This window comes from Sinocyclocheilus grahami, unplaced genomic scaffold (assembly GCF_001515645.1).
Source record: "Sinocyclocheilus grahami isolate Dianchi unplaced genomic scaffold, SAMN03320097.WGS_v1.1 scaffold608.1, whole genome shotgun sequence".
Taxonomy (NCBI): Eukaryota; Metazoa; Chordata; class Actinopteri; order Cypriniformes; family Cyprinidae; genus Sinocyclocheilus; species Sinocyclocheilus grahami.
The window spans coordinates 539,917-553,479 of NW_015505787.1; the positions used below are offsets into that span (position 1 = coordinate 539,917).

The window sequence follows — 13,563 nt, forward strand, 5'->3', positions numbered from 1 at the left end:
AGAGGCAGCAACATGTTTTGCTTCGTCTTATCAAGTTGTTCGGTAAAATTGTTCAGTGAAATTACCACTCATATATATATATGAAATGGATAGTTTAACAAAAACAGAGGTAAACTGGATTTGAACTGGCATGAAAGAAGATCCACTGACTGCAGGATCGGATCAGATGATCTGACCTCACAGGTCAGTACATCTAGCTTTCTCACAAGTTCTCCATGTTCTTTCTCATGTCTACGCGTAGCCTGCTCCAGCCTACCCAACAGACCTCTGCTTCCCTAATTTGTTTTCCTTTCCTTCGTCCTTTCCTAACTCTTCTAGTTCGTACACTCAGTTCGTCATTCAACCAGTGACGTAATGGCCACATAGTGCAGTGTTTGTACTCAAATGTATTTTTATGTGACTGACAGAGGAGTCTGCAATGGAAAAAAGTCACATTTGAGGAAGAGGAACACTAGACAACCAATTTCCTCTTCATCTCTGATGTCTGATGTTGGTGACAGTGCTATTAATATATATTTGGGGGAGGCCAATTAGAGATGTCATGATTTGCCTTTGCTCGATTCGTGGCATGGGAGGACAACATGAAATAACTGACCACTGAGCTGGAGATGTGACACTCATAAGGGAGGAGTGGGTGTATGCTGGGGGTGGTGTTCTTAACAAGCAGATTCTGTGGAAATGCATGAGATTTGAGTCATGTTTTCATCAGTGGGGGGTGGATTGTGTTTGTACATGCTGATGTGTGAGTAAGTGTCAAGCACTTTGACTGTTTCTCGTCTTGATTGAGCAGTTCATGCAGCTTGGCTCACACTCTGAAACTGAGATTTCTTATCCACTGCATCAGGTAGGACCAATTCTGGTTTATTTAGAGTTTTAAATGTGTTTAAGTGTCAGTGTAAGCCTGTAAAATGCATTAAAAGCGAATCCTGTTTATTGAGCATGTTTGAATACCTATCCATTAATTTGGATACGAAACCAAATTCATGAACATGTAGCACGGATCTAAAATCCTTATTCAGATGCTTTATTTGGTAGCCATTTGTGAAATCATACAGTTGTAATGCTAAATGTTATTATATTCATTGCATAGTTAAGATTTTGCCATAAATATTAAAATAAATAATTAAATTCAAACATCTTCCCGCAACAAACATGAATAATACCTTAAACTTTGCCGTTTTGTTTAAAGAGAAGCGTGTTATTATTTGTGGTTGTGTTTTTAGCATAGTGGATGATAAAATGGTCAAAAAAAACAAAAAAACTTTGAGGTCAGTTAGCAACCAGCCAAAACAAACCTTACAAACAGACTAGCAATACCTTAAATAAAACCACCCTGAAATTTCAGAAATAATTACAAAGAAACAGCAAGTAACACATTTAATTAACCATACAAAAAATTAATAAATTACATATATTGCCCTATATCAAAAATATATGTTACCTATAATGCAATATATATATTTTTACAAATATACATTATCTGGGTACATGACGATAGGTTTATAAAATACATAAATTCCACATACAAATTTGTATATGCACATATAATAAAAAATGAATTATGTTTTTATGGTATTTCACATGAAGACACTATGTTAACCACATATATTTTATTTATATATTCAATATATTAAACAACATTTATACAAAAATGTGTCTATGTTTTTGTAATACATTTTATAATAAATACCTGTCTATCTTTTATATTTACTCTTATAATATCAACATGTATTGACAGGTTTTAGTACATAGTTAATACACTGTTAAAAATAAATATAAAATAAATATATATATATATATATATACAGTGGGTACGGAAAGTATTCAGACCCCCTTAAATTTTTCACTCTTTGTTATATTGCAGCCATTTGCTAAAATCATTTAAGTTAATTTTGTTTCCTCATTAATGTACACACAGCACCCCATATTGACAGAAAAACACAGAATTGTTGACATTTTTGCAGATTTATTAAAAAAGAAAAACTGATATATCACATGGTCCTAAGTATTCAGACCCTTTGCTGTGACACTCATATATTTAACTCAGGTGCTGTCCATTTCTTCTGATCATCCTTGAGATGGTTCCACACCTTCATTTGAGTCCAGCTGTGTTTGATTATACTGATTGGACTTGATTAGGAAAGCCACACACCTGTCTATATAAGCACCACTTATATGTATTTGTTTCTTTATAAAATGTCTAAATCTGCTAATTAATATTGATATTAAGAAATTATACTGTACATGGGGTCATTTTGTTTAACACAACCAAGATTGTATTCACTTTTGTGAAAAACCATGCTGAGTGATTCCTTTGACTTTTGTTGAATGTATGAACTACTTGCAGATATGATGGTTACAGAAATGTACTTAGTTGCTATTTTAGTAAAAGGCTGTTATGAGACTCATGGCACTTTGTTAAGTCTGGTGCATTGTTCCCATCATGCTTGCGCATACAGTAAAGTATGGCATGGCTCATTTAAGAAGACCGACATTAACACACACATGTACCTTACAATCTAAATGAGGACATACCATAGTCAAGTCGATTGCTGTTCTAGTCATGTGCACATACTGTATAGAGAAAAATAATATTTATGTTTGTTATTGGAACAAAATCCAACTGCAATGTACTTTAACTTAATTACTCAATTTATTTCAATAGTTCTATGTTAGCATGTTGCTAAGCTAATAGCATGATCCTTTAATAGGCATTAAAAATAGCACCAGAGAACCTGCTAGTTGGTCAGACTAGTTGGGTCCCATACCACCTTACCAAGTTCAGACTGAGTCCAGGTCCTTAACCAATTGAGTTTGAGTGGGAGACGTTTACTATAGTGTCTTATCTTTAATGTTGTTTCTTTTTTTTCTGTTACACATGATATGGATTCAGCTTTACTCCGTACAACTCAGAGTCCAATAGTCCAAGTACCCCAAATCCACTTAAGACACAGTCTTAACATAGAGGCTAAGTTAATGCAACTGGCCACTGAACATCAATAGTACTAGGTTTGGCCTTATTAATCCGTGATGTTGTACATTAACAGGCCACTATTTTAAGAAGACTATGGATCCAATACGTTTTCCCACACATGTGCGGTGTAAACCATTTCTGTATTATTGCCTTTTTTTGCAGCTGTAAAACCAGCAAACAACATTCTTTTTTTGTATTGAGCTTACACAGAAGCCATAATCATCATTAAGAAGACATCAACTTGGCTTAACCATGTAATCAATTTGTAGTAAAGAGGATAAAACAAAGTTTACATGTGTCCACAGATTATTGACAATACAGTAGGACACTCCCAAAACATATGTAGAAAAGTACCTGATGACGCAGTGTTACAGATATGGCAGTTGTAAATTGGTTGTAGTTTCATTTTAAATATTTTGTAACGAGTTATATATGCTCTATGAATAAATTTGAAATGTACATGACGATGAGCCAAGTTTTTAAACTGAGGTCAGACCACACCCTCTCCCAGTCGACTGATAAATTAAGGTCAGATAATTCCCGATTCCAAACAGATTTGATAGAAAGAGGTTTTGTAATGCAATTAATAGTTTTACTATATATTAAGGAAACAGAGGATGAGAGGAAATAGGAGATGCCCAAGGAACTCCATATGCTTTGAGAGCAGAACGTAACAGCCAGTTGTATTTTTGACAAAGGACAGAAAGTCCCTTTCTGTTAAAAGTGTCAATGCAGTATGAATGGATGTAGAATGTCTGGATTATATTCATACTATACACATTCATATTATATAGAACATCCTTTTTTAACATTATGGAGTAAGTATTTATTCAAAAGACATTAGAGAGATTAAAGAGTAGGCATTGCCTCTATACTGCACATACATTAGTTAGACCAGCCTGCAGTGCGTTTCCTAAAACCAACTATGGTCGCAAGTTCCGTCGTTACCAATAGAGTTCAATGGAACTTACCACCATAGTTAGCTAACTAGGTTGGTTTTGGGAAACGCACCCCTGAACATGTTTTGTGTCAGTGATTTGACATACAGAAGCACAATGTATGATACCAGTTGTCAGATTTTAAATTGTTTTTCCTGATTTGAAATAAGTTATTTAAATGTAACAATTATAAACGCATACAATGATAGACACGGGTCATTTCCAAGATGGCCACCAAGTGAAGCTACTTGCTTTAAAAGGGACTTTTTTTTTTAATTGATACAAATACTGATTTAGATCAGATAATTTATGTGTTACACTTATTTATTTATAGTTTTCAGTATTGAGCTTTCCCTTGCAAAAAATAATTACACTTTAGTATACTTTTAAAGAGTACATAATACGAAATAATATACTTTAAAACAATATACTTAAATGCGGAAATGTAATGTTTTCAGACACTTAATTACATGTTAATTTCAATTAAATGAAAATGTATTATTGTAAATGCAATCAGTTGAACTTAAGAGTGCTTTTGACCTCATTTAAGTACAACTTATATACATGTTTATATGTCATTTCATAATTACTTTGAAATATGGTTAACGTACTGCTGAATCTGAAAGCATTAATGGGCAACTAAAATATAATGTAATGGCATTTCTATTCAACTTTGTATGTCTAGTATTTAAATATAATTAGATTTGTAATTAAGTAGAAATTTAGTACAGTGGTAGTATATTAACGTCAATGGAATGAAACACTACAGTTAAAAGGTACTTTACATGTGCGTCAACACATCAAAATAAGTTTACTTCTTTTAAGCATGACACTTTTAAATGTAATTTAAAAGTAATACTTAAAATAAAAAAATAAATAAAAGTGTCCCCTATTTAATTACACTTAAGTGGCTTTTATATAAGTACTATTATATTATCTGCATTATTATTATTTTTTTTATATATATTATTTTTATATTTCAAGTAGGCTACAAGTGCACATTCAGCACAATTAAGCACACTTTTTTTCACAAGGGTTCACAGTGTATTTTGGATTATCTTCTCCACAAATGATACATGTGATGCTACCTTTGAATTTGGCACCATAATTATGCTGTCTACTTTTCAGCCTCAGGAACCTATGATGCCTTAAAATGCAGGCAGCTCACCATCTTTTAGCACACAGTGGTTGTGCTATCTCTCATTGTTAAAAACATGATCATCTCTTCAGCTCAGACAAACCCAATGTTTTATTGACCTGCAATCTTAAGACTTACAGGTGCATCTCAATAAATTAGAATGTCATGGAAAAGTTCATTTATTTCAGTAATTCGACTCAAATTGTGAAACTTGTGTATTAAATAAATTCAATGCACACAGACTGAAGTAGTTTAAGTCTTTGGTTCTTTTAATTGTGATGATTTTGGCTCACATTTAACAAAAACCCACCAATTCACTATCTCAACAAATTAGAATATGGTGACATGCCAATCAGCTAATCAACTCAAAACACCTGCAAAGGTTTCCTGAGCCTTCAAAATGGCCTCTCAGTTTGGTTCACTAGGCTACACAAGCATGGGGAAGACTGCTGATCTGACAGTTGTCCACAAGACAATCATTGACACCCTTCACAAGGAGCCACAAACATTCATTGCCAAAGAAACTGGCTGTTCACTTGTCCACAACTCCCATGGCGGCAGCTTGCATCTATCTGATGAGAACTTAAACACGATAACAGAAGCTAAATTGCCGTGTTGGGCTTACGTTTGTGCTCGGCTACACAAAATGTTCGACAGATGTCCGAATCATTCCATCTGCTGTTAATCCAAACAGCCTTTTTCATTAAAAGCCCAGTCAACAGAAATATATAAACCCCGTCTCTGTCATGTGGGACAGGAGAGAAGATAAGTTTTTCTTTTTAATGGCCACAGTTGTGCTGATGAAATTTCCATGTGGTACCTCTCAGAAGTGAGAGAAGAGCAGATTGAGTGAATCTTTAACTAGATCGGATGTGACTTTTAGAGTGCAGTCCAACTCTCTGCCAGATGGTGGTGCTCACGCTACACTTCTGATTAAACAAGAGTTCATTTTAGATAACTGTGTTGTTAGGCAAAGTAGCAAGCAAGTAGTTGAATCCCATGAAAATATGGTGACATTTGACCTCAAAATCAATCTCAAAATAGAAAACAGAAATGATACCACACACCCATGATTTTCAGCATTTATTTATGTAGTGCTCATTTTTTAAGAGCATGCAGAATATATGATCTGCCTTTTTCTGTGACAAAAACTGCACATCAGCTCACAAAATGAAGTTATTTCAAACACTCGACTGATGTTGTGGAGTAAAATCATGTTATTAAATGTGACCCTGGACCACAAAACCAGTCGTTAAGTCGCTGTAGCAATAGCCAAAAATACACTGTAGGGGTCAAACTTATCGATTTTTCTTTTATGCCAAAAATCATTAGGATATTAAGTAAAGACATGTTCCATGAAGATATTTTGAAAATGTCCTACCGTAAATATATCAAAACTTTATTTTTGATTAGTATTATGCATTGCTAAGAACTTAATTTGGATAAATTTAAAGGCGATTTTCTCAATATTTCGATTTTTTTTGCACCCTCAGATTCCATATTTTCAAATAGTCAGCCAAATATTGTCCTTTCCTACATCAATGGAAAGCTTATTTATTCAGCTTTCAGATGGTGTATAAATCTCAATTTCGAAAAATTGACAATTAAGACAATTTTGTGGTCCAGGGTCACAAATGTCCTCTTTTGTTGGACAACACTTCTCTTTTAAGTGTCATATATTTGGCAAACTAATATAAATGTGCATTTCTGCCTTTTACAGTCTCCATTTATAGTTTCCATTCGCTCTCCATTTCATGTAATAGCCGTCTGGGAGAAACAATTAAGATAATAATTATCTAGCTTAAGAGTAGTTACTTTGGTGCTGTGTGTTCCTATTTCGTGCTCTTTTGTTAGTGTACGGTGTGTTCAAGTTCTCCTGGGCAGGTATTTACGAGTTGGAAAGTCGTAATTATAAAAACAAGTCACTATGTTCACAACAAGATGGTGATGCATCTTTTTTCAACAAGATTTTCAAACTCTGCTTCTACAAAATGATGGAAAAAATAACGTGCACCCATGCATTTTTGTTTTTAATCAATTTATTTAGATGCAACATAAATACAAAAATGATAATTTCATTAATTTCAAAAAAATTCCTGTCGATGCTGCACCCATTGCATACAAACTTTTCTCACTGACACACTCCTTACTAAGAAACTCCGGGCTTAAAGACTCATAACTTCCCACTCATAGTTATGCCTTTGTGGTGGCGTTCATATGAGTTCAACTCATAAATACGATCTTTCTTACATGACTTGCAACAATATTTGTTGCAGGTATTTATGAATCTTGATTCTCAGTAATGTGTCTCAGTAATCATGTTATCAAAGCGAATCCAGAAAAAAACAGCATGGGGACACATGCACAACTAAAAGTGAGCTATTCTTGCACATTTAGCTTCTGTGTTCCCATACAGTCAAATTTACAGCCGCCTACTGTTACACTCATTTAAAAAAGAAAACACATTTTGACATGTGTGGAACTGCTTTACTGCACCAGGCCTGAGGAAGAGAAATGCACGGGTGATATTTCATTATCCTGTTACCCTTGGCACCCCAACGTTGTGCTCCTCTCGCAATGAACGTCACATCTGCAACTGATATGGATGTTGCTTTTACAGAAGAATGCATGCTTTTAAAAAACGCCTCGACTGTGAAACCAAAGAAACCCACATGCACTTGACATATAAATGAAACTGCTTAAAATGTGAGGCGAGTAAAAGAAGTGTATGGTCACAGAGTGATGAATGGGATTTTTTTCTGAACAAAGTAATTTAATTCAATATTTTAGGTGTTTTATATTATGTTTCTGAAAGGGTTGTGCATCCTTCAGAATTGAATTGATAAAGCCTTTTACATTACAATGAAATCCCTTATTTTGAAATGAGGCGAGAAACAAGCTACAGAATTATATCTGTAGTTTTAAATACTTTACGAAATGAAATAATTTAGCAAAAGTGTATGTTCATTGAAGGTTTGTGCACCATTCATAATTAGATTAAAACTGAATTTTGAATTCAATTCCTGAATTTGCAATTTGAATTTGAATGTACAGAAATTAAAAATTTGAATGTATAACTGCTGCAAGTTTTTTCTTAATGTTTAATACTTATTTATTTTTAAGTATGAATTGTAAGTATGAATTACAAAATTTTAAGTATGGATTATTAAATTACTAAATTTAATTGAATAAATTAAGCTTTTGGACCATGACGGATGACACTGTCAGTTCCATAAATGCTCTAGGTTATACAATTAATTATATTATAATTAATATAATCTATAATTCTTAAAAATGGACCCAAACCAAAGGATATAGGTTTTAAAGTTAGAATATAGAGAATATTCCTGAATGTAGAGAAATCTAACTTAAGGGGGGAAAATAATCTTAACAGGGAACATAATTATTTGTTTGCAAAATTAGTTGAAATCAGTTATTTTGCAGACCTTGTAGTACATACAGTAAATTCCTCTTTCTATGAGGTTGAAATGAAAGGGAACCGGTTCTTACATTTTGATTAAATGCACAACCCTAGTTTGCATTTGGATTCTGCTTAAATTTGTAGCTGAAACCATGTAGTGTGCCCCCTTGTGGCAAAATAAAGTTCATATCGCCATAGTTAATTAAGTATGCAGAATACATTTCATTATTATAGTTTTAGACATTAATAAACAAAGTTCTAAACGGATAATTTTTCCTCATTCAATCCTGGTAGCAGCAAGCTCATTTTTTTAACCATAAACAGGTTTCACAGGCACTTTCAACAGCCTAGACCCCTGGTGACCTGTTTATTTAAGTGTGTGCTGATTAAAAATGATCATGCTGAGCTCCTTCTTTTAGCACACTGTGTATGAAACATAACAACTCTGCAATGCTCTAATGCACTTCTCTCTCTCTCTCTCTCTCTCTCTCTCTCTCTCTCTCTCTCTCTCTTGATCTCTACATCAATTAATGGTGTAGTTAGAAAAGCACGTTTACTGCCATGCCACTTTCATGAGCACAAGTTCTGCTGTAGCTAACACTTGCAGGTAACATTTCCATCCATCTGCTTATGTTCAAGACACACACTTTGACAACAGGGCACCCTGACTTTGAGCAATGAATGTCCATGACTTTTCCATGACATATACATTTGTTTGTGTGAATACTGATAATAATTTTTAGATGGGTTTCCATATGTATGCACAGATTTCTCAATAAAAAGACACATTGCAAGATATCAATGTGACTTTCAGAGCCTCCATGCTCCCTTCATTTGAGAGGGCAAGCTTCAAAACTCATTCTTGAGACATGGGACAAAACCATTTCCTAATATGCAATTCATTTTAAATAGGAGCATTTTCTCTTTATAACTAGAACAGGCTTTTTTTCTTTTCTTTTTTTGTGTGTATGTGGCATGATCTACATAACCAAATGGTCAACAAAGCACAACTAAATAGAAATACATATGTGTGATGTGCAAATTATGTCAGCTGAAAATGAAACAATTATTCTCAATTCATTCATTGCATTTTTTTTAAATAGTTTTCATAAACATTTGAATTAACAGTGCATTTTTTATTAATTTATTTAGCTAACTAGCTTTTTAGCATCTGACTGAATTGACCCATAACCTACTGAGGGATGGTCAAGGAAAAACTGATTCTCATTTGAGAAAATGTAAAAAGCATGATGTTTCACTACAATGTAAATTAATACCTCTGAACTTAAGTAGTATCTAGCCAATTAAATAATTATCAGAGTAAAACTACTAAGTATAACTAAGTGTATGTTCATTAAATTAATTTGTGGGTCATTCAGAATTTAATTAAAGTGTAATTAAGAATGCATTTTGAATTCCATTTAAATTCCTGAATTTGCCATTCAGATTTAAAATGTGCAGAAATTTATATAAAATTATATTTGCTGAAACTGGAAAAAAGTCCTTAGACAGTCAGACAAATAGATAACTTTTGCAAAAACCTACTGAGGTTACTAGGCTGTGGGTCTGGACAATCTAGCAATCACTTTAGCATTAGTTCAAAGATGAATGTCAATCCCCATTGTATCTCCGGTCTGCGTAACGCAGAAAAAAAAGCTCCAAAAACATTTCAACATCCACTGTTAAGACAACTTAACTGCTAAAGGCATAGCAGAAATTCTGTATTTATCTGTGATTTGGGATTTTGAAAAGGTGCTATAAAATATTTTTTTGATCAGCCAACAACTTACTTGGCCAATGTGCTGCCAAAGCACAGTTCTGTTAAACATACAAGTTAAAGTATGCGTTACTGTATCTGTAACAATGCTCATTAACTGGGGGGCAATAGACAGACGGATTCCCTGAGCTTTTTTTCATGTTTTCCATGACCGTGAGAAACTGTACAATTTCAGAGAGCATTTTTAAGGGGTTCCAGGTGGACAGATAAGTGCAATTTCAAAGGGCTGAGTCAGCAAGCATCTGTTTTTAATGGCATCTTATTCAGCAGAAGTAGCATGATCAGTGAGGACAGTTTTAATCTGTAGGACTTAATGAGAGGGAGCTCTTTCATGCTCATGCATTACGGCCTGTGGTAATGTTGCCTCTTCCTCTGGACTGTGGCTGATGTTTATGTTTTCTCCTTTATAGGTGTCAGTGAGGCCTTTACCCCAAAGCTGGTGTTGGTTAGTGCAGACACACCCTGTGGATAGCGGAGCCCATTTGTAGTCAAATAATCACCACAACTGGGGACCAAACATGGATAACAAAACATCAGGAATGAGTGAGGGCCTCCATGTGAACTGCAGTATGTCTGGAAGACACGGCTTCATCTTCACCTTCATCCCTATTGTCTACGGATGCAATTTCGTCATCGGGATCATTGGCAATAGCATGGTGGTAGCTGTCATCTACCGCTACATGAAGCTGAAGACAGTAGCAAATGTGTTTGTGCTCAATCTAGCTATATCAGACCTCACCTTCCTTATCACGCTACCTTTGTGGGCCACTTTCACAGCTATGGGTTACCATTGGCCGTTTGGCACCTTCCTGTGCAAGGCAAGTGCCGGATTGGTCATCTTCAACCTCTACACTAGCATATTCTTCCTCACCGCTCTTAGCATCGACCGATATCTTGCGATCGTACATCCGGTGCGCTCCAGACGCCAGCGCACACTTTTCTACGCTAACCTCACATGTGTACTCATATGGCTGTTTGCCTTGCTCCTTAGTGCACCTACTGCACTAAGCCGGGATGTGTATGACATTGGGAACTCTACATTGTGCGCTGTGTGGCACCGCAGTGAGCAGATTAACTTGCTTGTTACCCTTAGCGTGCTAAAAAGTGTGCTAGGTTTCCTTGTGCCTTTCCTTGTCATCATTACCTGCTATTGCCTGATCGGTCGGGCACTTCTGGGTTCCAGGGGTCTGTTGAGGAAAAGCGTTCGCTCTCGGGAAGATGAAACCCTACGTATGATAGCCGCTACTGTGCTAGCTTTCTTTGTTTGTTGGGCTCCTCACCAAGCTTTCCACTTCATCGAGCTGCTGGCCACGCTTGGCGTGATGGAAAACTGCCAAACACTGGATGTTATTGACACAGCTATGCCATTTACCATCTGCATCTCCTATTTAAACAGTTGTATAAACCCCATTCTTTATGGCTTTGTTGGACACAATTTTCACAAGAACCTACTGAGGTTACTCGGATGTGGGTCTGAACAAACTATCAATAACTTTAGCATTAATTCAAAGATGAATGTCAATTCCCATTGTACCTCTGGTCTGCTCAACCCAACAAGTTCCTAGAACGATTCAGCATCCACTGTTAAGATGTCTTAAGTACAAAAGGCATAGCTGAAATTCTGTATTTATCTTTTTTGGGATTTTAAATGGTACTACAAGATATTTTTGATCAGCCAACAACATACATGGCCAATGCACTGCTAAAGCACAGTTCTGCTAATCATAGTAGTTACATGAATTACTGTATGTTACAAGGGGGGCGATAAAACTGTTTTCAAATGTCAGTGCCATTAACCAAGATGTGTTATTCTGCTATAAATATATTCACTTTAACTAACCTACTTGGTAAGATTCTACTTCATGACGACAGAGAAAACTGAACATAAAAAAAAACAGTTTATTCCAATATATGTTAGCACCTATAACTAACGGTCTGCTTCTTTGGTAAGTTTTCTTTTTCAGGTCATTATTTGCGGTCTGACACATTTAAAGGGAACGCCGGGTATTAAGACGTGTATGGCTTAATATAGCGTAAATTATGTTTCTTATTTAAATAAGTATTAAAAAACCAATGAAAGATTTATGTAAGAGACATAATTTACATCATATTAAAGGGGTCCTATTATGCTCTTTTACAAAGCCTTGATTTTGTTTTGGGGGTGTACTAGAACAGGCTCTCATATAGATTGTTCAAAAAACTATTTTTCACATATTTTACATTATTACAACACCTCTCTCCCCAGTCTGGCATGAACTGCTCGAATAGTTCCTGTATCAAATGAAGGCCCGCCTTCTGAAATACAAAATGTGCTGTGATTGGTTAGCTGGGCCAGTGTGTGCTGTGATTGGTTAGCTGGGCCCAGTGTGTGTTGTGATTGGCAGCACTCGGCACCTGGTCGGGAAATGTCATGCCCCTTACCATAGCCGTCTGCTGCGAGCTTCAATGTAAATATTGCATCAAAATCAAATCAATTTGAGCACGATTTAAACCCGGATGATTGTAGCCACTCTAAGTTTGTCTGCCTTGGGAAAGCTAGCGTGTCTCCGACATAGTGATGATAACACTCTTTGCCTTCTCTAGTGCAGCTCAACCAGGTCTCGTCCCATTCATCGATATTTGTGATATCACAAATCCCGGAAAATATGAGTTGTAGTCCAAACGAGTCGTTCGTTGTAGTTTTTGAAAAGTGATTTCTGTTAAATAAAATATCTCCTTATGAATTGGACTTTGAGCTTTGTAACAGCAACATTACAGACTAACTAAAGTTGAAAAAGTGAAAAAGCATAATAGCACCCCGTTTAAGCAATGCAAGTCTTAATACCCCGGGTTCCCTTTAAGAATGCAGATTAATCACAGATTAATGCAACTAAATTGTCATTTGACTACATACACTGAAATATTACAAAAACTTTTTTATTTAAAATGTTCTTTTTTTTCATAACAGTGGACCATATTTACCAAAAAACAACAACAAATGTATAATATATATATATATATATATATATATATATATATATACATTTGTTGTTGTTTATTTGGTAAAATAATTGGAATAAAAATAAATGTATTGCATATTGCAAAAACAATGTATAGGTGATACTGTGTATATACTTGTCTTGGTTTTTATATATTGTATTTTTTATATATATATAAACATATTTTGCATGCAGTACAACAGTGTGACATGTTAAATTATATTTGTGACCTAAGTGACCTAATTAACTCAAATACTTGAGATTGTGCCTCTATAGTGCAACTGTAATTTTTTCAAGACTTTTTTCTAGAAAAATAAAATTTGTAACTGTAGTAAGA

The 13,563-nt window shown here is 35.0% G+C and overlaps 1 protein-coding gene across 1 annotated transcript; it reads left to right on the forward strand.

Annotated features, from left to right (window-relative positions):
• The first annotated feature begins 746 nt into the window (after positions 1–746).
• LOC107557561 (type-1 angiotensin II receptor A-like) lies at positions 747–12,078 on the forward strand. Its single transcript, XM_016241032.1, has 2 exons — positions 747–844; positions 10,659–12,078. The coding sequence occupies exon 2, from the start codon at positions 10,767–10,769 to the stop codon at positions 11,811–11,813; it is 1,047 nt and encodes a 348-aa protein (XP_016096518.1). The 5' UTR covers positions 747–844; positions 10,659–10,766; the 3' UTR covers positions 11,814–12,078.
• The last annotated feature ends 1,485 nt before the right edge of the window (positions 12,079–13,563 follow it).

Bases quoted from the DNA above. Each gene is read 5' to 3' on its own strand.
- LOC107557561 (XM_016241032.1), top strand. From the start codon at position 10,767: ATGGATAACAAAACATCAGGAATGAGTGAGGGCCTCCATGTGAACTGC.